The sequence below is a fragment of the Pseudochaenichthys georgianus genome, chromosome 5, assembly GCF_902827115.2.
Source record: "Pseudochaenichthys georgianus chromosome 5, fPseGeo1.2, whole genome shotgun sequence".
Lineage (NCBI taxonomy): Eukaryota > Metazoa > Chordata > Actinopteri > Perciformes > Channichthyidae > Pseudochaenichthys > Pseudochaenichthys georgianus.
The window spans coordinates 9,233,542-9,258,052 of record NC_047507.1 but is presented as its reverse complement, the minus strand read 5'-3'; the positions used below and the strand labels follow the sequence as shown (position 1 = coordinate 9,258,052).

The 24,511-nt window shown below is 41.5% G+C and overlaps 2 protein-coding genes across 2 annotated transcripts in view; both read left to right on the top strand.

Moving 5' to 3' along the window:
• Positions 1-4,485: 4,485 nt before the first annotated feature.
• kbtbd8 (kelch repeat and BTB (POZ) domain containing 8) lies at positions 4,486-16,443 on the top strand. Its single transcript, XM_034083547.2, has 5 exons — positions 4,486-4,552; positions 6,032-6,239; positions 6,470-6,776; positions 7,270-8,089; positions 13,398-16,443. Exons 1-5 carry the CDS (start codon positions 4,537-4,539, stop codon positions 13,865-13,867), a joined length of 1,821 nt encoding a protein of 606 aa, XP_033939438.1. The 5' UTR covers positions 4,486-4,536; the 3' UTR covers positions 13,868-16,443.
• A 257-nt stretch (positions 16,444-16,700) lies between these two features.
• LOC117446883 (monocarboxylate transporter 2-like) overlaps positions 16,701-24,511 on the top strand; it is a 30,477-nt gene continuing 22,666 nt past the window's right edge. The window contains exons 1-2 of the mRNA XM_034083367.2: positions 16,701-16,775; positions 21,405-21,625. Coding sequence (XP_033939258.1) covers positions 21,409-21,625 — 217 coding nt within the window. The 5' untranslated portion in view covers positions 16,701-16,775; positions 21,405-21,408. The remainder of the gene's footprint in view (positions 16,776-21,404; positions 21,626-24,511) is intronic.

Genomic DNA, 24,511 nt, shown 5'->3' with positions numbered 1-24,511 from the left:
TCACTGTTATTATTTTATAGAGATTGTGGTTTAAATATTGCATGCTTATGTTGTTTTGGTGTGTGGCTTTTCTTGTTTTTGTCCGATTAGCAGGCACTGCAACCCAGCGGACCGGGCCTGCCCAATTGAGGAGGATAACTTATGTGTTGAATTGTATTTGCCATTTTTATACTTTACATGAATTGACATTTTCAACAGTTTCCAACACTTGTTAAATAAAGCTGTGTTATGTTTTTGGAATTCATGCTTCTGTCATATTGAACCCATTAAGGGAAGCTTTAAAATCGATCCATGACTTACATTAGGGTCCACGGGTTCCTCCTGCCCCTTAGCAGGAGGTGGCGTTGTCAGTGACTAGCTTTACATACGGTAACCTCAGTCACGGTTACCACATTTAGATTATGTTAAATGATGGAGACATTAGTGTTGTTTGAAATAGGAAGGAGTAAAGAGAGCAGATGAAGTGTAATGAGTGAAAGCAAATTAACACTAAATGAAATAAAGAGATGAAAGCTCTGTCTGGGTTGACAAACAGGAAAATAAAATGAAGCAGCAAGTTAATGATTTGGTTATTTGAAAGGACAATCTGTGATGCTAACATCATCAGACAGGTTTGGGTAATTATTTGTACAAGTCCATTAGTAAATTAATATTTATTAAGAGCACTAGTCTAGCACTGCATGACAGGACGTTGAACACAAACATTTTATGGAAATCATTCTGTTCAACAAAAACAGTAGTCTCATCTTGACAGTTTGAGTCTGCGGGTGCTCCCAAATGTTGTAAATGTCAGAAGAGCCACCCGAGCCAAACTCCCAACTCGACTTTGATAGAAAGCTTAAATTGCAATGAATTATAAGCGGCCATCATCCCAAATGTTATTGTCTCATTATTGTTGACAGTTTGTGTGAAGAGCCTGAAATATAAAGTCAACATAATAATAGAGATTTCAAATGAAACATTCAAGGTTGACATAATTGGAGGATGAAAGATGCATGTTTCCTGTAGCAACTATTAATATTTAATCTTACATTTCCCATTTGTATGGAGAGATTGAATAACACTTGCTTATTTGCTTGTGTTAAATCTGAATAATTCATGTATCTATTTAAGTGAGATTTGTTATGGTATATTACTGACATGTTGACCACAAAACATAATAAATTAGGCAATGACATTTACATATTTTTTCTCTTGATTTTCCATTACCATCCAGGGTGGTGGTCATAAAGTATGCCCAACCTGGTCTGACAGTAAGTGTAATTTGTGTGGGTTGGATGTTTGTTAATACTGTTCAGTTTTCCGCTATCATTAAGTCTTATTTATTGTAATACCAATTTATATATACAAACTGCAGGAGCATGTTGACAAGGATTGGGGGTTATAGAATAAAGTTCCACTAAGCAAGAGATTGGCATTTAAAGAAAAATACTGGATGCTTTGTGGGGAGAAAATTGTAATAACTTGAGTAAATAATACATTTACACTTTCAATTATATTTGAACTGTGACAAGATAACTTTTATTTTAAATAACATTACTGTCAGCACCTATTTATTATATAATTACACAGTTTCATTTTACTTAGTTGATCACTTTATTGTTTTAATTAATTTTCTCAAGTTATCTGAACTCATTGACCTTCTCGCCTACAGTACATGACTTGAGGTGGGAAATTGGAGGTACAGATTTAGCTGAATTTCCCTTACCGGTACCACTTTACAATAAGACTTCCCTTATAAAGGATTCATAAAGGGTTTATAATTAGGTTATTAATTAGGTTGTAAACACTTTATTAATCATTAAGAACCATTTATAAACCAGTTCTAACATAGTTTTCATACATCAACACAGGCTCACTATTTCGCAAGATGACTAAGCCTTATATTGGCTACCTAACTTACTTCGTCTTCTTCATCAGCCAGCATCCTTGGTATCTGTTGTTGATGAGTTGATGAATCATGAGTTGATTCCCCCCCATCCATCTTGATCTTTCTTGGCGTCTCTTTATGACCATTTATTTACGAGTTACTAACATTTATAGTTGCCAAAAGGGAGCCTTGTTGTAAAGTGTAAAACACATTCCCATTTATTAATGAGTTACTACCATTTATAATAAGGCTTAGCAGTACAGATAAATGTGGGCTCACTATTTGGCAAGCAACCGGTCACAGTTGCCCTGTTTATCTCATGTCTTATAAAAGCTTATTAAGGATTTATAAAGTGTTCACAACCTAATTAATAAATGAATTACAAACTATTCGCAAACCCTTTATAAGGGTAGTCTTATTGTAAAGTGGTACCCAATTACCTGCTCCCATTCACTCATGACCCCTTTGTGGGAATAGACCGTTTCCCTTTAATAACTTAGACTGTGGCAGCCCACCAGAGTCTATTGAAAATGTCTGCAGCCCACTAGGCTCATACCACTTGAGCCAGGGCCGTATTCATGGAGTCAACATTGGGGGGGACCAAAAATTCAATACAAATTTGAATACTAATTTCCTGCCATTCTAAAGCAAAATACATAAAAAATCACTAACACATTGGATACTTTAAAACCTGTTAAAGCCCATGCCCCTGCCTCTGGGGGCAAAACACAACAATAGGTTGGGGGATCTAACCTCCACTAGGGGGGGTCCAGGTGCATGCTCCGGGAATATCTTTTTTTAAATGTTGAAGTTAAAAGCATCAATCTGGTGCACTTTGAGAGCAACATTAGGGATTAAATCTATGGATACATCTCAACAACACCCATGTGAAACAGAACTGAACAGATTTACTTTTTCTTTATGCATATTTTACAAATCACTCCCTTTTTAAACTGTAGTATGAGTTGGAATGATTCCATACCTGTTATTCTCTTATTTTGTATAACTATAATGATCATATAAAGGTGTGCCTTGGAAATACTTGTGTTGCATCAATCTTGATACAGGGTACTTATTATATGTTATAGTTTGGATTCCTAAAGCTTTTAGTCTACTATCCCATCATTCAAGGGTGGTTTTCACAATAAGTAATGGTTTATTTTTTGCACGGACACTATAATTGACATTTTTTTTACTATGTTCAATCTGAATTTACTTTAAAAACATCTATATTGATATCTATATTATATACTGACACTAGCCCGCCAAACCCTGGCTAACAACTGAAACCAGCTAGCCCACAGCTAGTTAGCTACTATTCCTGAAAAGTTCGGTTTTAACATCAGAACTACAAGTTACTTACACAGAGAAGCTAAACCGGAGGGTTCATTAACATTACCATTACGAAATAAAATAATATAGATTACTTTAGGGCTAACTAGAAAAGATACCAGAACTGATGGAGGGCAAATTAAAACATGACTGACCTGCTTGGAGCATCAAGCTAACTGAAGGTGGACTCAGACGTGCAACAGCGAAATACACCCACGGGTACAAAATAAGGAACCAATTTACATATGAAAAGAAATATCATTTTGGTGAAGCTCACAATAACAGAAAATATAGATTTTCAAGTATACAAATAACCAAAATAAAGAAGTCATAGAATAGTAATTTTATTTAAATTAAAAAATCAAAACTTTTTTTTCTATTTATTGGGGGGGACATTTTGAGTGTATTTTGGGGGGGATGTGAGCCATGATTTGATAGTGTGACTTTTTTACAATGTCTTCACCAAACATAGTGAAAACTTACATGTTACTTGTTAGACGCTTTTATCCAAAGCAACTTACATACAATACTGTGGGCAATCCCCACATGAGCAATTTGGGGTGAAGTGTCTTGCCCAGGGACACAACGACATACTGACTGCAGTGGGGTTTGAACCTGTGACCCCCAGAACCGAACACCTACGGACAACCCACGCCACACACCTCCCATTAATTGTCATATAACAGCTAAAACAAGTATTTTTTTCCTGGTTAACTTTGTGTGTGTGGAGGGAGTGGAGTGGGGGCAGTGCATTATATTTTTTTAAATGTAAATGACACAACTTTTTTTTTTTTTTTACCAGAAATTGATTACAAAATTACAATGATCCTCATAAATCAAACCTATTTTAATTGTTCTCGTTAAGCACCAGATTGATGCATTTACTTTAAAATGTATGGTATAAAATATATGGAAACATCCCCCGGCCTTACCCAAGGCTTCTGCCAACATGAATGTATGTGAATGGTTAAAGAAAGATAAAAGGGACACATGAAAAGAAGATGGATTCCTCCCAGATAAAATAATTGTCTGTCTCTAGTGATCCTACATGTTTATAATAACACACAGCCGCTTCAATCAGAGAGATTCCACTCTGCTTATAACTAGTCTGTATCCAGCTGTCAACATTGCCCGCTTTGGGTTTTTAATGGTATCATATCGTGTGTATCCGTTGCCGTGAATAATTTGCCCATACGGCGATCAACTTTTTTCCTATTTCAGAAGAAAGGGATCTGATTGGCTGTGAGATCCGTGATCCTCTTCTGATTGGTTTCCGGGGCCCCGCTGTGCCATCACTGACGTTTCTCGGTCTGCCCCGAGATAGACTGGAGAGAATGGCTGCCAGTGGAGGTTAGCAAAAAAAATCTTCATTGTTTTGTGTAGTAATCTGACTTAAATCATGCGTTTTAAAGTTATAATTTGTGTGTTTAGATGCTTGTGAAGTGTCGTATTATAGAGTACTAGAACGAGTCGTGACATGTTTTATTCTTGTTTAAAAAGGGCAGGCTGTAAACGACTCCGAAAAGTGTTGGTTATCGTTAGCCTCGCTATGCGGCTAACGTTAGCTGTCTGGCTAACTTTCGGCCGGTTAGCCTGCTACCCACAGCTGATTGTGTAAACACTTGTTTATGACGAGACGAATGTGAGACAAGAAGTACTAATACTTACTGTTATCAGCAGTAATGCAGTAGACAGTGTGCTAAATACAGATGTGTTTGTCTAAGATTGAGACTGGTCTGGCAGCATTTGAGTTGTAATAGCCCTTTATATCGCAATGTGTCAAAGAAAGCTTGCTAACATTAGCTTGGTACCTAGCTGCTAAAAGTTAAGCTTGTTGTCAACTAGCTAAGGTAACGGGTAGCATTGCTGTTTTTGTGATACTCGATCATTACAACGAACCATTTTAATTTATGAAATGGTTGGTTTTCTTCCAGTTGCCTTTAAGTTAATTGAGCCCCCCGACACAGTTTCGGCAGTCACCGGGCAATGATCATAGATGTTAGCGAGCTAGCTACCACCTGGTGAGACAGTAGTTTTCAATGCACTCATCGCGAGCCTTTGTCCTGTCAAGGAGTTAGCGTCGAACAACACGAGCTATTAGTTAGAAAAGTATGTGCTCCTCGGCTGTTGACGTTATAAGACGACCGTGAAACATTAGAGAAGAATGACGTTTGGCTGCCACTTGTTTAACTTTCCATTCCACGCGTGATAAGAAACGTGTTTACTTTGCAGACATTTCTATAGGGGAACTGGATGCACGAGTTGATAGGCCCATATGTTATCCGTGGGTTCAGTCGGTCAGCGAGACAACAACATTAGCCCGAAGTCAGAAACAAAAATAACTTGTAGGAATTTCTTCTAGTTGCCACAGTCTGGCCAAATCATAATACCTCAAATAACAGATTTATTTTAAGTATTTTTTGAAACCTTAATAAATGGTCTACCTTTCTGTTTTAATAGCATTCAAAGTATACAACTAAACCTGTTTCTCCATTGTGTTAAATTAATACTAATGGTTGTCAGTATTTTAAATAATCATCTCGGTGTCATCTCATATTCTCTGTTGTTTAAATGCATGAAACAGTACATGTGTTACTATTACACCATGTTTTATTTGCATAACCTTTTTAATGTGATTTGAATTATTATTAAAGCTCTCTAAAAGAAATGGAACAGGAATGACTGTTTACCAGTAAAAACTGCATTAACTCAAATTAAATCGTTTGTATTTATGATTGATTCTGGTCTTTCAATGTATTTTTTGATGTCCACACTGTTTTCATGGGTGCTATTGTAATGTTTGTATCTCTCTTTGCACTGTGTTTACAGAGGTAGGGAAGCTGTTACAAGTACAAAATGGGACACCTCCAAACAACAACTACAACGGAGTAGATGCTGTTCATGCCTGTCACCTCCTTCAACAGCTGAAATCCTTGTATGATGAAGCACAGCTCACAGACATAGTCGTAGAAGTGGACCATGGCAAGACTTTCTCATGTCACAGAAATGTCCTTGCAGCAATCAGCCCATATTTTCGGTGGGTAATGTTGAATGTTTATAAGTGTTTGTATTTTCAATATTTTGTAGCTGGTAAAACATTACTTGGCTGCTCTAGAGTGGGCTTCGGTACAGCTTAATCGATAAATGTTAACATATTAAGATTAAACTTCCATGTCAAGTTGTAGCATGTTTGAATTGAAATGCTGTAGTTACGTGATGATTGAAGTATAGTTGCATCATTTGTGTTTTCTCCACCATCACCACCAGGTCCATGTTCACCAGTGGCCTTACAGAGAGCAGCCAGCGTGAGGTCAGAATCGTCGGGGTGGAATCTGAATCCATGCACCTCGTCCTGGACTATGCCTACACATCCAGGGTCACGCTCTCTGAGTGCAATGTCCAGGCCCTGTTCACTGCTGCCAGTATTTTCCAGATTCCTGCCTTGCAGGACCAGTGTGCCCAGTTCATGATCAGCAGACTTGACCCCCAGAACTGTATTGGGGTCTACATGTTTGCTGATGCTTATGGACATCAGGAGCTGAAGGAAAGCTCACAGGACTACATTCGCAAGAAGGTCAGTTTAGGAATGTTTGTCGTTCGTATTATATCCTTACCACACTTACAGGGACTCCTTATTAATTTGGTTATTTATCAATACTCTTATTCTGTTCTTTTTTCAGTACTAAAAATAGTTTTTTAAAAGAATCAATTCAGAACAGGACAACAATTTATTTTCATTTAAACTACAAGTATATTTTGAATACAAGCAACATTTGTGGCAACTGTCATTTTTACCAAACACCAAAGTCACCATATAGAAGAGAGACTGGATGTGTTGGTGTCATTTATTATCCTGACAAAGTACAGATTAAAAAACCTGTAACGATATAGTTATACAAAATACTGCGTTAAATCATTTAGCTCTAAGGCCCATTTAAGACCTGGTGTCTGCCCATCCCCAGTTATTAGTAATTACATGTTTACTTCCCCTGTTCATGTAGTCATGCTTTCTCTTATGAGTCCGTTTGGATGCTAAACACTGAAACCTTTTTTTGTTTTTGTCGTAGTTCTTGTGTGTGTCATGGGAGCAAGAGTTCCTCCAGATGAACAAGGAGCAGCTGGTCAGCATTTTGAACAATGATGACCTCAACGTGGAGAAAGAAGAGCACGTTTATGAGAGCATAATTCGCTGGCTGGAGCATGATCTTTCTGGTCGTCAGGCCTCCCTCGCTGAGGTGTTTACCGAATGCATCCGTCTGCCCTTGCTGGATGAGGCCTTCCTAAGTCAGGTACCTGCCCCCTTCGCCTGTGCCCTATCCCTGTCTACCGACCCTGCTGAGGCCAAAACCCGCCTGACTGGCACCAATGGTTGCCCGCAGCGCCTGGGTATGACTGCTTCTGAGATGGTCATCTGCTTTGATGCCGCTCACAAACACTCAGGGAAGAAGCAGACCGTGCCTTGCCTTGATACAACCACAGGACGGGTGTTCAAGCTCTGCAAACCCCCCAATGATCTCCGGGAGGTCGGTATCTTGGTGTCTTCAGAGAACGACATCTTCATCGCTGGAGGTTACAGGCCGAGCAACAGCGAAGTGTCCATAGATCATCGGGCAGAGAGCGACTTCTGGCAGTACGAACACGCGGGCAACCGATGGCTTTCACGTGCTCCGCTGCTGAGGGCCAGGATCGGCTGCAGGCTTTTGCTCTGCTGTGGGAAGCTTTATGCACTGGGAGGCCGGGTATATGAAGGCGATGGACGAAATGCTTTAAAGTCAGTCGAGTGCTATGATGCCAGAGACAACTGTTGGACAGCAGTGAGTGCTATGCCCGCGGCCATGGAGTTTCACAGTGCTGTGGAGTACAGGGACCGCATCTATGTCCTCCAAGGTGAGTCCATGCTGCACATGTGAAACTACACTGAACAAAAATATAAATGCAACTCTTTTGTGTTTGGTCCCATTTTTCATGATGAACTCAAAGATCTAAAACATTTTCTATATACACAAAATAACCATTTCTCTCAAATATTGTTCACAAATCTGAAAAAATCTGTGATAGTAAGCACTTCTCCTTTGCCGAGATAATCCATCCCACCTCACAGGTGTGGCATATCAAGATGCTGATTAGACAGCATGATTATTGCACAGGTGTGCCTTAGGCTGGCCACAATAAAAGGCCACTCTGAAACGTTCAGTTTTATCACACAGCACAATGCCACAGATGTCGCAAGTTTTGAGGGAGCGTGCAATTGGCATGCTGACAGCAGGAATGTCCACCAGAGCTGTTGCCCGTGAATTGAATGTTCATTTCTCTACCATAAGCCGTCTCCAAAGGCGTTTCAGAGAATTTGGCAGTACATCCAACCGGCCTCACAACCGCAGACCACATGTAACCACACCAGCCCAGGACCTCCACATCCAGCATGTTCACCTCCAAGATCGTCTGAGACCAGCCACTCGGACAGCTGCTGCAACAATCGGTTTGCATAACCAAAGAATTTCTGCACAAACTGTCAGAAACCGTCTCAGGGAAGCTCATCTGCATGCTCGTCGTCCTCATCGGGGTCTCGACCTGACTCGACCTGACTCCGGTTCGTCGTCGTAACCGACTTGAGTGGGCAAATGCTCACATTCGATGGCGTCTGGCACGTTGGAGAGGTGTTCTCTTCACGGATGAATCCCGGTTACAAACGGCGATGAAAATGAAAATGACTGCACGTTTTGTGTAGCACACAGTTATTAAACCTCCTTGTCAACATAAACACACACGCACAAAACATTTAGAAACCCGCGAAATACACACACATGTAGCTACAGCTGTGCCGCTGGCTGCCAGCTGGGCGGCTGGCTGTGCCCGCAAATTCGCAGGTCTAGCTATGTACTGAGTGTGTGTATTTCGCGGGTTGAGTGATGTACAATGGCATCCCGTGGAGGAATTCTGAAATGTTTTACCGTTACATCACAAAAACGCACAGCAGAACCAGACCCTGGAGCGCCGGCCTCTTTATTTACTTACTCCTCTTCATCCCCTATGGGTAATAAGGCTGAGATGAGAACTCTCCATCGTATGTAGTCCTTAGCAATATGCTGCGCCTCTCCCCATGTAGGGATGGGTACCGAGCCCCGGTATTAAACGGGCCCCGGGCCGGAATTATTAAAGACAGTGGTAACGTTAAGCTCCGACGTTATCTGACTTTTTATCGGGACTGGAGACATTTAAAAAATATGTCATGTATTATTACTACATACACATTATATCGCAGTTTTAGTTTCACCAACTCCGTTTCTAATATGCAATAAGACTACAACATGCGTCTATGATGTATTTTCGAGCTTTCCAATCCAGACGAGATCTCTCTCTCCCGTCTGTGTGCGAGGGGGCGGGGCCGTTTGTAAGGGTCTCCTGACTGACAGACTGTCATCCTGGTTAGTGGTTACTCTGGGTTCTGTCTTCAGGACAGTGTTGGATGTTTTTGTTAATTGGATGGGACTTGATTGGATTCAATATTAGAGTAATTTTCTCGTTTGTGTGTTTGTTTAAATATATTTGGCCTTTGTTTATCTGATTGAATGGTTTACTCAAATAAAAAGGTTGATGAATTATCATCTAATGATTTGTATGATGTTTTATTTATGTTAAAGGTCACTTTGAATGATTTTAACTAATGATAATGTAGAAAAACTAACATTTTAAATTCGGGACGGTCCACATTAATTTCGGGACGGCTTAGATTGTATTTCGGGACGGTTCCGGGAGGATGGGGAAAAAAGTTAGTCGAGAGCCCTGATGGTGGTCGTGGGGTTATGGTATGGACGACGAACACAGGTGCATTTTATTGATGGCATTGTGAATGCACAGAGATACCGTGACGACATCCTGAGGCCCATTGTTGTGCCATTCATCCACGACCATCACCTCATGTTGCAGCGTGATAATGCACGGCCCCATGTTGCAAGGATCTGTACACAATTCCTGGAGGCTGGAAACATCCCAGTTCTTGCATGGCCAGCATACTCACCGGACATGTCACCCATTGAGCATGTTTGGGATGCTCTGGATCGGCGTATACATTACATTACATTGCATTTAGCTGACGCTTTTATCCAAAGCGACTTACAATAAGTACGTTCGACCAGGAAGACACAACCTTGAAGAAAATAGAATCATATAAGTACATCAGGTTTCATAGAGCCAAGCATTTCAAGTGCTACTCAACTGGCTATAGATACGCCAGTCCTTTATTAGTATATAAGTGCTCTGTTAGCAGTTCTTTGTTAGTAATTCTATTGCTCGAAGTGGAGTCGAAAGAGATGAGTTTTCAGTCTGCGCCGGAAGGTGTGTAAGCTTTCTGCCGTCCTGATGTCAATGGGAGCTCATTCCACCATTTTGGAGCCAGGATAGCAAACCCACGTGTTTTTGCCGATCGGAACTTGGGTCCCCCTCACAGCGAGGGTGCAGCGAGTCGTTTGGCTGATGCAGAGCGTAGTGCACGCGCTTGGGTGTACGGTTTAACCATGTCCTGGATGTAGGAAGGGCCAGATCCATTCACAGCATGGTACGCAAGTATCATTGTCTTGAAGTGGATTCTAGCAGTTACCGGAAGCCAGTGGAGGGAGCGGAGGAGCGGCGTGGTGTGGGAGAATTTAGGAAGGTTGAAGACCAGACGAGCCGCTGCATTCTGGATGAGCTGCAGAGGTCGGATGGCACATGCAGGTAGACCAGCCAGGAGGCAGTTGCAGTAGTCTAGGCGTGAGATGACGAGAGCCTAGACCAGAACCTGCGTCGCTTTCTGGGTCAGCTGGGGACGCATCCTCCTGATGTTGTAAAGCGTGTATCTGCAGCAGCGGGTTGTAGCAGCGATGTTTGCAGTGAAGGACAGGTTGTTATCTAGGGTCACACCCAGATTCCTTGCAGTCTGGGTCGGGGAAACAACAGAGGTGCCGATGTTGATTGTTAGGTCAAGAGTGGGACAATCTTTTCCCGGAAGGAAAAGCAGTTCAGTCTTGTCAAGGTTGAGCTTGAGGTGATGACTGCGTGTTCCAGTTCCTGCCAATATCCAGCAACTTCGCACAGCCATTGAAGAGGAGTGGACCAACATTCCACAGGCCACAATCAACAACCTGATCAACTCTATGCGAAGGACATGTGTTGCACTGCGTGAGGCAAATGGTGGTCACACCAGATACTGACTGGTTTTCGGACCCCCCCAATAAAGCAAAACTGCATGTTTCAGAGTGGCCTTTTATTATGGCCAGCCTAAGGCACACCTGTGCAATAATCATGTTGTCTAATCAGCATCTTGATATGCCACACCTGTGAGGTGGGATGGATTATCTCGGCAAAGGAGAAGTGCTCGCTATCACAGATTTTTTTCAGATTTGTGAACAATATTTGAGAGAAATGGTTATTTTGTGTGTCTAGAAAATGTTTTAGGTCTTTGAGTTCATCTCATGAAAAATGGGAGCAAAAAACAAAAGTGTTGCATTTATATTTTTGTTCAGTGTATATGATCTCTACTTGACGCTGAAGACAATGTGGTCATGTCATATTTCTCATTAATTTAAATGTTCAGAAAATATGCACAGTATTTAAATCTTATATGAAAAAGATTTAAGAAAAAGTATGTTGGAGAGACTGTTTATTTTTAGAACTTTTTTTCTGTGTTGGATATATCAGTTTTAGGGATGTCTGCCTTCTCTGGAATATAATTGTAACTAGAATGCAGAGATGTTCACAAGTCTTTTTATGCAAGTCCAAGTTAAGTCTCAAGTCTTTGTGGGGTGAGACTTGATCAAGTCTCAAGTCTTTGGTCACGAGTCCAAGTCAAGTCTCAAGTCTCTAAAAAAATAAAAGTCTCATGTCTCTTCTGGTTGTAATAAGCCTTCTATTGTCTGCTGCTATCCAGTCTGTTAAGAATACTGCACAGCTATATCTAAGACATTCAAAGCATTTACTGTGTTATTATCACTCCTATATCTATGAGCATACAGTATCAGTACTGATTAGTTGTTTGTTATATGATCACTTTAAACGGGCTATTGCAATGCAATGTGAGGAAAAACATCACACTTTAGCTAAATGCAAACAACTTATAAGCAAAACACTTCAGAATCAGAAATCAGTATCACAAATATAAAGCTAGTAGCAAGCTAAGTTAGCATTACATAGCTGATGCTGAGCTAAACATGTTTGCTAACCGTCCATGCGTTAATGTGACTGACCTCTCTGGGTGAGTTTAAGTGCCTGATGAAATTCGACGTTGTTGCGCCAGCATCCTTGATTTTGATATTGCAGACTTTGCAGTGTGCGCTCCTTTTGTTGGTGCCGCCGGCGTTTTGTTCGAAGTTTTTGTAGTTGAACCTAATTACAAGCGGTACAGCCGCAGGTGTGCCGCCGGTCGCTATTGTGTTACTACGAGGTAGTAACAGAGGCGCGCACGTCTGCGTAATGAGCCCGGCTAAAGTAACTGGATGGCCTACCTGCCTGTCAGCCTTCCATCTGGGCACAAACTTATCTCGTTCCCTCATTGGTCATATGCGCGTTCTTGTGTGTTGGAGGAGGCGGGCTCTATAAGGAAGTAGCAGCCTCTAGCAGATTATCTCCGGTTGTGTATTTTAAAATTCTAGCGATCTCGAGCCGGTTTCTCTCAAATGTACCTACCCCACCTTTAATACGCCAAAAATAGAAAACACAATGATTGTTCACGAGTCCCAACACACGAGTCCAAGTCGAGTCTGAAGTCTTTTGGTCACGAGTCCAAGTCAAGTCTGAAGTCTCTGTGTGTGCGACTTAAGTGCGACTCGAGTCCGAGTCGCAGACTCGAGTCCCCATCTCTGCTAGAATGCGATTTATTTTTGAAATAAACGTAATGGCATGTGTCTTTCCGGATATCATGACTCGGTTACTCAAGATAACCCACAGACATTTTTTTAATTAATTAATATGGTGAGACATTTCTTATAAAAAGAAAATAGTCCCTACATAATGGGCTTAAACAAGGTTTGTGGACAACGTATATGCGAGAGAAGGCAGACCTGTGTATTAGTATTTCCAAAACTCACCCCAAAACAATCAAGCTTTGATAAATAGCACTAAATGTAGAAGTTCAAATATGTATTGTTGAATGAGAAGACGTTTCCCTTTTTATTAAAGCAATTGAACACATCTCTAAATAACGCCTTTCCTTTGTTTTCAGGAGAGTACTTCTTCTGCTTCGATCCCCGTAAGGACTATTGGAGTCACCTCGCCCCAATGAGCGTCCCTCGGAGTCAGGGTCTGGCTACCTTGCATAAGAACTGTATCTACTACATCGCCGGCATCTGCAAGAACCACCAGCGCACCTTCACCGTGGAGGTCTACGACATCGAGAAGAGCACATGGAGCCGTAAGAAAGATCTGCCCTTTGACCAAGCCACCAGCCCGTATATAAAGGCCATGCTGCTTCAGAGCAGGCTGCACCTGTTTGTCCGGGCCACACAGGTCATGGTGGAAGAGCACGTGTTTCGCACCAGCCGCAAGAACTCCCTTTACCAGTACGATGACGACGACGAGGCAGACGCATGGACCAAAGTCTACGAGACGCCCGACCGCCTCTGGGATTTGGGCCGCCATTTTGAATGTGTGGTGGGCAAACTGTACCCACAATGTCTCCAGAAAGTGCTTTGAGGTCGCTGGATTTGTGAACCCCAATCTCTGAGGCAGAGGGAGATGTGTGGTCCTGCCTGCCTTGTGCCTGGTGTTTCCTTGGGTTTGCACCACAAGGACCATTTTTTGGTTACGTCTTAAGTCTTTCAAACTTGGTTTAACATGATCAAACTGGGGTGCTTTTAAAGATTGCAGTATTTCTTTTTTTTCAGACTGCACCAACTACCCTACATGGATGCTTGTTTAAAAAACAATACAATGAATCATAAGTGCAATTATCATATGTTTTGCTTGTTGTTGAGCCATGTTCTATTTTTTGTTTTAGATGGATATAGGTAAGGATTTTTACAAATGATAAGCATGCAAATGAGGGTATTGGCAAGATAAAAGGGCCCTCTGGAGATGTGGATGCTACATGTCAGCATAAAGTGAAAATCTATATATATAAATAACTATATAAACTATATATTCATACGGGTAAGATGATCACCATAGCTCATTAGTAGGTTGCTGGCTCTGAGGTTTGTGTGTGTTTTTTTCCTGTTCTGTTCTCTAGTCTTTTCACCTTATTTTATAGACTAGTTTTAATTTGAAGTGTTCTTGTGATTTACATTACCTTTGTATTTTTGAAGCTTGTATGACATTTTTTTTAAAGCCCCCCCTGTTCCTTCACAACAACTGTGTCAAACAATACACTATGTGTGGCTTCCGAGCTATTTTTAAGTTTTGTTTGAGATTCCAGTTGCATGGGGGCTCATAACCTCCCTCTCTTTAAGTTGGCATCCATTCTGTGTCACATGCGAAGACAACTTAAGTGAAATGTTAGGATACTCACTCTCCACATTGGAGAAATAAGGACGGAGTCAAATTGTGGCAACACTAAGTGGAACGTTCAGACCAACTAACAGGCTTACCTCAGAAACTTCAGACATGTTTGATTAGGAGAAAAGGGACATTTAAGGCTATAGTGTTGATGAAGCAACTGTGAAAAGCTCAGTGGAGCATTGAGCTCTGTTGAGGTTGTTTTTCAACATTGGATTATAATCATTAGAAAAAGGTTAAAAGAGCCTTCCTCTTAAATGTTAAAACAAGCATTTGAGGTCTTGTTATAGTTGATCTGGACATTGAAAATAATTGTGTGGTAGCAATAAGTCATGGAACTGTGCTTAGGCTATATTACATTATATTACCTTAGTAAAAGTGCATTAATTGTTTTGTGTGCTTGTCTGCTCGTGAAAATCACAGTAGTTCCAATGATTGTGTGGCTGTTGCAGGCTTGAAGTGATGTGTCATTTAGTGCAGATTATTTCGGATGCCAATGTGCCTGTGGCTTGAAAAAAAAGAAAGAGGGGGGAACAGTATCAAAAACTGCTCCTTGTGATGAAGAATATCTCAACAGTCTTACTCAGCATTGCACTGAATAACCCTCCACTTCAGCGGCCCTTCACTGCAGACTCTCTGGAGCACCCTCCCGAACAAGCAGACTATGAAAAAGCGAGGGTCGCTCTTGGGTCGTGTGCTAATTCATCCAAGAGCCATGAATCCGTCTTCACACGCCATCACACCGAGGACACAAAATTGTTGGTGCTGCTTCTTTTTTTTTTTGTGACAATCTTGTATAGAAGAATTAATACCACCACTGAGTGGCGTTCCCTGTGAAAGTGTGACATTTTTCAGTGCCGTCAATTTCCTCATGCAGGTTCCTGTGTCATCTTTGCACTACACATTTCTCCTGTATTTTATCTTAGCGGAAAAGAACCCCTCTATCACAAAAAATGTTTGAATAACCACATTAGCAATCATCTAAGAGATTTACATGGAAATTAAGACCGGAAGAGTCACACTCGCTAAGGACTTGAGGATATGACTTCTCCAAGAGAAGATCCACGGTTTTGACTGACTTGGAGCTCATTTTAAATTGACCTGGCTCGAACAATGCTCTCTTAACAGCCACATCCACATGTCTACAGACAGCCATTTGAGAACCAGAAACGGAGAACTCAGGATTTCTACTGATACACAGTACTGTATTTAAATATTTTTGTTATGTGTAATATACTGTACTATAGGTTTGCTGTACTTGCACAGTTTTTTAAAACTTCTCTTCAGTTTTCTTTTATAACTTGAAAAAAAATAGATGTGATTTTTTCTTTTTGTTGTCTTCAGTGGCTGTTTTCTTTTTCTTTTTTTATGTGTTTACCTATTTAGTTATAGTAGAGTAATCCTGCTCTGTTGAGAAAAAATGATAACCCGCACAAGTGATGCATTTTGATTTCCTCCCCTCAGTAGTACAGTAGTATTTCTTTGTAACATCTCACCGAAACTAAGCATTACAGATCGCGTAACTCCAATGTTACGTCACGTTTTCAAACACCAGTCATGTAATACAACAAGCTAAAAACTGCTTTCTGTGTTCAAAAGTTCTACATGGCTAATTTAGGTCATTACACGCATCACTTAAGGGTGCTATGCCATTGTGCTCATGCTTTTTCTTTGCTGGTTTGTATGTGTCCGGGTTCGGGGTTATAGTGGTGGTTGAGCTCAACTGTGAAATTCACATTGCACATCATTTGAAAATAAAACTATTAAAAGTGAAATGTGTTCCTTTTTTTCTCGCCCCTATTTTCTTCTTTTGCACCCAAGTCTAACCCAAGTCACAACTAGAGATGTGGTGTATGTGAGAACTAGAGTCTCCACACTGTAAACTATATAGACAAAGATGCTGTAACAAGGTCAGACACAACAGTGTGACCTTTATAATTGAAGACATGCAGAAGAGTCAAAGCTACTAATCATGTAACAAGTCAAAACTACGAGGAAGTCCCCGGGCCATCAGTGTAACACGTGACGACACTTCAAATAAGGAAGGAGGAGGTTGAAACCATGGATGTATAAAGAAAGCTGTTGAAACAGAGACGCTCATTCAAAGGTAACATATTTTAAACATGTGTATTCGCGTGTCAGTGTTTAGTTCTTTAATAGTCTTAAGTTTAACGCAGCAGTGACGTGTTATCGTTGATTTCGCTCATTGTCCACGTGTGTGAATATTTCCTCCTGTGCGACTACACACGATACTTTCTTTCATTGGAAACTTATATTTTTTATTTGCCTTGACACCTTGTTGTGTTACAATTGTACAGTTTTTGGAGGAAACGCTCGTTAGGAGGACAAAAGGGTAACGTAGCGTCTCTCGCTTACATTCTTTGTTCTATATTAACTTTGTGAATTCAGGCAAATATCTGACGTAACTTGGGATGCTATTGGCCTGTTTAACCCTATGGTTTCACACACGACTGAAAACACACGACTGAAAACTTCAGTTTTAAACTGCTTTTAACAGACTTAAGTTACTCTTGTCAACGTTGTGACGCTCATTATTTTGCACACTGTCAGATGCTGGCTCTGTATTCGGGAGAATTTACAAAACATTATAATTTAAAGGCGCAGTAAATAAATGATCATATGAATGACCGGCGTTTTCACATTTATGTAAATAAACGTTTCACAGCCACCTAAATGTACTTGTCATATACTTGTATTGTTTGAAACTTTATACACACTGTCACATGCTTGCTGTTTATTTGCCATCAAGCCGGTCTTTTATTTTGAAATTTGGCAACACCGTTGTGTTTGCAGAGTGAATCAATAGAGTCTGGCTGCAGACCGCAGCAAGGAGGCGGATCGTATAGGGGCGGATCCTATAGGTAGCAGTGGTAGCAGGGGCGGACTGGGGGGAAAAAGTGGCCCGGGGATTAATTGACAGACAGGCCCACTTAATGCGCGGTATATATCGGCCGGCCGGCGGCGAAAGTATATTACTTAACAAAAAACCCTATGCATTTTATGTTATTTTGGTCCATTACTCATATCGTAATCACATTACCTGAGCAGCCCTTGAGTTGCCTATAGAGCAACATAGTTGGAGCATATATTTAGTGATTTTAATGTTAACAGATCATTGATGCAATAACATTTTGACCCAATTTGCCTCACTTGACACATGGAATAAAACATGGGCGTAGGAAGCATCCTCAATGTGGGTGAGACAATTTAACAGGGGGTGTGGGCAGGTGCTGGACCTCACCTCCTCTAGGGGGGTCCGGGGGCAAGCTCCCCCGGGAAGATTTTTTTAAAATGTTGACGTTAAATGCATCAATCTGGTCCATTTTGAGAGCAAGATTAGGGACTAAATCTATGGCAGTCAGTGGGGGCTTGGACTGTGAGCCGTAGGGTCGCCGGTTCAAGTCCCCGACCAGACCTATTTGGAGTGTGTACTTCTACTTGGAGAGGTCCCAGTTCACCTCCTGCCCTGCCGTGGTGCCCTTGAGCAAGGCACCGGACATCCCCCTTCCCCCCTCACTCCCATTGCTCCCTGGGCGCTGTGCAATAGCTGCCCACTGCTCCTATTACTAGACTCCTGGTACTAGGATGGGTTAAAAGCAGAGAACACATTTCACTGTGTGTGCTCTGCATGTGTGACCATTAAAGAGGGTTTCATCCCTCCCAATTCTTCTCTTCTTCTTCTTCTTCTTCTTCTTCTTCTTCTTCTTCTTCTTCTTCTTCTTCTTCTTCTTCTTCTTCTTCTTCTTCTTCTTCTTCTTCTTCCATATAAAACAGAACTGTAAACAGATTAACTTTTTCTTTCAACATTTATTTGAACAGCAAGTTGAGGCAAAAGTGACTGCACCCAAAACAATAAACCTGCTAGCTAACTAGCCTAAACTCAGTAACAGAATGTGGGCAACACGTTCTTCTCCACAGCCGCGCGACCTCTGAGTCAGACGTCACTTCCCCCTTTTCTATCCTACTGTACGGGTGCAGCCACTCCCCCTGAACCCTGTTGTAACAACATAATACACTTTTTGGGGAAGCAGCTTGGGATGTGAGGACATGGCTTAGAAAGGGCGTGTCGCCTTCTGTCCTGCCAGTGTTGGCAGGACATGAATTAAAATGTCGAACTCTGACTTCATTTTAAGGACATTTCGGCCAGGGGTGTAGAGCTATATTTGTTTAAGCACCGGATTGGCAAAACAGGAGAGTGTGTGCACCAGTCTGCCTTGATCTATGTATTCATGTCTGTGACTCTCACAGTATCTGCTGCCCGCAGCTGTTTTATAGAAGGAAAACCTCCTTCACTTCATGACATCTCTGCAGCGCCAGGAGGCAGCGGGAGGGTTAACTCAGCCTCTGAGAAGACGAGCGTGCCGTGCCTTTCACGCACCGCCTTCGCTGTGTTTACCTTCAGAATCATTAGAAAGGCTAAAGAGCGACCGCAGGCTGATGTGTTTTAATCACACACACCTCTACACACACAATTTAAATGCAGATTTTGTTCCTCCATGTTACGTTGTTATTGTTTCACTGAGCGGACCCGTACATTTTTTCAAACGCTCGCCTTTTTGGTCTATCTGCGCGGTTTTGTGCGCTGTGAGGCTGTACCTTTAGTAATGAATATTAAATGTTGTGAGGAAATCTTTCCACCAATAATTCCGATAAGTCATCCAAAATGTATTCACTTCAGGTTTACGAAAGTAACTGTCATCAGATTACTCGTTTTTCAAATGTAACACAAGCTGAATACAGTTACTTGATTTTTGTATTCTGATTACGTAACACCGTTACATGTATTCTGTTACAACCCAACCCTGGCCACACCCCACTGGGCTGGGCCGGAACACTTACAAATGTGGGCCGGTAGGATTTAGGCAAAAAAACGCCCCATTCACTTTGAATGGGGTGACGTCACGTTGCCTCGCTTTTTCGCCGAACTGAATTGTGGGTAGCATAGCGGTCCGTCTCCGCCGTCTCCGGCGTCAGAAGTTGAACATTGTTCAACCGCGTCTAAGCTGGGAGAGATATCCCGCCGTTCATTTCTATATTTCAAAAAAAGTTGGAGGAGAAACTAATTATCGCTGTAGCAAATCACCCGGTTTTGTATGACCAGACCCTCTTCACCTACCGGGATACAAACCGGAGGAACCAGGCATGGAGGGAGGTGGCAGAGACAGTGGGTGAAACTGGTAGGTTTTCGCCTGTTTGGGGAGTTTATATATATATATATATATATATATATATATATTGCTCCCATAAAATCTCCGGGGTTTTTTGCTTTGTATGTCGGGGGCGGGAGATTCATGTGATTGGTTGTTGGTCGTGTTGCTTGAATAAAATCCCCAAGCTACAGACACGCCCAGCTTCAAGCTTTTTTTGAAGCTGTAGTGTGGACGCTCCGTGAGAGCGAGGCGAGGCGCGGCCAAGCGCGGTTCCGCTCCACGGGCTGCCGAAGCGAAATGCTTGATGGGGAAACGACTCGCTGGTATCTCGAGCTGAGCGCTCATTGGTGGTTTTTACCACGTGCTAGTGATGAAACTCTCCAATTGCCTCGGCAAAAGTTTGTTGTTGTTTTGTGTCAGTTTTACGTTGCCCCCTCCATTAACATTTTTCATAATTGTTCCACAATGTTTATCATCATGAAATTCATATCTATATATTTTATACTATACTTGCACTGCTTACCGTTTTCATACTTTATATATCTTAGCATATTCATACACACTGTTCATACTGCTCACAAGCTGCTGTGTATATTCATACCCCTCACTGTTTATTCATCATTCAATTCATTCTATATTTTATTCTGTAGATTGTGTACATTACTTTTCACTTTACTGCAGGGGTGTCAAACTCAAGGCCCGGGGGCCAAATCCGGCCCGCGGCTTCATTTTATGTGGCCCGGCAAGAGCTTGCAAAACATATAATACGTTTATTATACGGTTACAGGCCACTTTACAGAAGCAGGATGCCCATAAACTACATGTCCCACAATGCATCTCGTTTTGTGACATGCACACTGAAGAGACTTGCAATTATTTGCACTGGACTTCTGCTTTCAGACAGAGTTAATTACTAAGTTATTATCCTATCCGATAATAATCCAATTCAGAGGCAATAATGTAATATAATACATTATTTTATATAATATAGTTACAACCGGCCCTTTGAGTGCAACCTTTATGCGAATGAGGCCCGCGATGAAATTGAGTTTGACACCCCTGCTTTACTGCTTGTTGCACTCCTGGTTGGAAGCTAAACTGCATTTCGTTGTCTCAGTACCTGTAATATGTGCAATAACAATAAAGTTGAATCTAATCTTGAGCAGGAACAAATGTATTTACTTAGTACAGTACATATCTGACATTAACGATTAAACACATGTGTGCATTCTTTATAAATGCAAACCGAGTCAAGCCGACTCCGGAAGTGGCGGTATGCACCTTAAAGTTGTTTGCAATCCGCCAAAAAAACCGAGAGGCGAAGAAGAAGCCGACTCGGAGCTGTCCGACTTCAGGCGAGCTTTTTGAGACCTCCCCCGGCTGCGATCGGCTATTCTCGTCTACTTTCGAGGCGAGCCGCAACGCGTCTCAAACCAGCCTAATAGTTAAGGCAAAGGGATCAATTCTGCATTCAAATATTCTACTTTTTTTTTTGGGAAGGTACAGCCTATATTTTGTTGTTTTAATAATAAACACTTCATGTGTGTTTTCCTCTCCTTGAACAGGAACATGTCCCCTGCTCCAGCAGATGAGTTGGACCACAAACCCCTGGATGGAGGTTGGGGCTGGATGGTTGTTGTCGCGGCTCACATTTCCATAGGATTTGCATACTCCACTCCCAAAGTGCTATCCATTTTCTACAAAGAGATACAGGAGAATTTAGGGGCCAGCTCCAGTGAAATAGCATGGATTTCCTCTATCATGCTAGCTGCCATGTATGCAGGCGGTGAGTTGACTCAGACTTGTTTCTTACAACACAATCATACACACACCATGTGTTTTGGTGAGGTACAATGCAGACTACCTGTCTATCTTCATTTATGCTACGGCATTTGTAATGATCAGTGTTATTATCTAAAATTGTAAACCACATTGTTGTTATGTTTTCTTATACATCAGTAGGACGTACAGTTCATCTTGTGGTGAGCACGGTTTAATATATGTTTCACCTTATTACAAACTATTTAGTCTTCTTTTTTCGATTGGGATAAATGTTGATACTGCTCATCTTTCAGGAGTTTCTTTTTTATAAAAAAGTGTAAACAAAAAAGGAAAGAATCAATCTCGAAAAAGAATACACTACATATGCAAAACTTTTTTTTAAATAATTGTGACCATGATATGAACTGACTACAATTTTAAATTGATGATAGTTCTCTCTGATGGACAAAGTGATGTAACTTTCACCTCAAACATGTCTCGATATATCTATCTATATACAGTGGGGCAAAAAAGTATTTAGTCAGCCACCAATTGTGCAAGTTCTCCCACTTAAAAAGATGAGAGAGAGGCCTGTAATTTTCATCCTAGGTACACTTCAACTATGCGAGACAAAATGAGAAGAAAAAAAGAAAAATCCAGAAAATCACATTGTCTGTCTGATTTTTAAAGAATTTATTTGCAAATTATGGTGGAAAATAACAAAAGTTCATCTCAATACTTTGTTATATACCCTTTGTTGGCATTGACAGAGGTCAAACGTTTTCTGTAAGTCTTCACAAGGTTTTCACACACTGTTGCTGGTATTTTGGCCCATTCCTCCATGCAGATCTCCTCTAGAGTAGTGATGTCTTGGGGCTGTCGCTGGGCAACACGGACTTTCAACTCCCTCCAAAGATTTTCTATGGGGTTGAGATCTGGAGATTGGCTAGGCCACTCCAGGACCTTGAAATGCTTCTTACGAAGCCACTCCTTCGTTGCCCGGGCGGTAGGGCTGTGCATCTTCACTGGTCTCACGATTCGATTCGATTACGATTATCCTGTCTTCGATTCGGTTCGATATCCCGGTGCATCACGGTGCATCACGATTCATACCAATGCGTTGCATCCTCAATTTTCTATATTACTGCACATGGCTTATTTTTCATCAATGCATACATGCAGTAAATACATATGAACTCTCTTTTTATTATTTAGAAAGTGCTTCAGAAATCAATAACATAAATGTCTTGACATTAATTTATAAACCAAAATAAATTAATTGTATCAGTCTAGCCTCCGTGTGTGAAGTTGTTCCATCCTCAAAAACAAAAAGCTAATGCTTCTGCAGTCTAGCTGCAGCTTCTAGCCACGGCCTTCTGTTAAGAAAGGACACTGAATGTCCTGAATGTGGCCTCACACACAGGACTTGAGTCTGAACACAGCAGACAACAGGAGTATTTACAACAGCATATACAAACAACATACTGCATGTGGGTGCACACATACATTCTCTGTCTTACTGTTACATAAATCCCATGAATGTATGAGATTAAATTAGCTTCATTATATCTCAGTGATTAAGTGAATAATAAAGTTTCTATCGGGTCACCATCAGCATGTCACTCATTATTTTCAGGGAGGGGGCGGGGCTTGGAGCAGCAGAGAGGAGACGGTGATCGCGGAAGCTTTTTTCCTCCTGCCTTCACAAACTTTACACACGTATATATCGTCTGAAAATTGCTAGAGAACATTCATACTTTGCAATCCAAGACTTAATTAAATCCACCAAAAACCTGACATGATTGTAACGCGATTATTTTTGAAAAACATAAATCCCTGTCTGTGTCTCTGAGCCGCAGCGACACGGAGTGATTCGGAGCGGGTCCTTCTGCTGCTGGTTCTGGACTGGTGTTCTTGTGTTGGTGGATAAAGCAGACTGCTCCGTGTTCGGTGTTGCTGTGCCGCTGTCACGTCTGTTCCCTGATCTCTGCGTCACCGACCGATTTGATATTAAAGTGTCAGAAAAAACGTTATAGTAAAGCCGCGGCCGGAAAATCAGGAAGCAACGTTACTACTCTATAACCGATTATCTTCCGTCACTGCATCGAGACCGAATCGTCCACGTCCGCATCGCAATGCATCGTAGAAACGATTATTTTCAACACCCCTACCGGGCGGTGTGTTTGGGATCATTGTCATGCTGAAAGACCCAGCCACGTTTCATCTTCAATGCCCTTGCTGATGGAAGGAGGTTGTCACTCAAAATCTCACGATACATGGCCCCATTAATTATTGCCTTTACACGGATCAGTCGTCCTGGTCCCTTTGCAGAAAAACAGCCCCAAAGCATGATGTTTCCACCCCCATGTTTCACAGTAGGTATAATAATAATAATATATTTAATTTATATAGCGCTTCTCATCTGCCAAGACAAATCTCGAAGTGCTTCACAACAAGGGATACTGATACACTTTGAGAGATTAAACAAATAATTGTAATAATAATAAGAAATCAAAAAATAAAATATAAAATAGAGTACAAAAATAAAAGTCGGAGATAGCGATAAAAATGGCAGTACTCCAGGTGTACCAGGTATGGTGTTCTTTGGATGCAACTCAGCATTCTTTCTCCTCCAAACACGTCTAGTTGAGTTTTTACCAAAACGTTCTATTTTGGTTTCATCTGACCATATGACATTCTCCCAATCCTCTTCTGGATCATCTAAATGCTCTCTAGCAAACTTCAGAGGGGCCTGGATATGTACTGGCTTAAGCAGGGAGACACGTCTGGCACTGCAGGATTTGAGTCCCTGGCGGCGTAGTGTGTTACTGATGGTAGCCTTTGTTACTTTGGTCCCAGCTCTCTGCAGGTCATAGGTCCCCCCGTGTGGTTCTGGGATGTCTGCTCACCG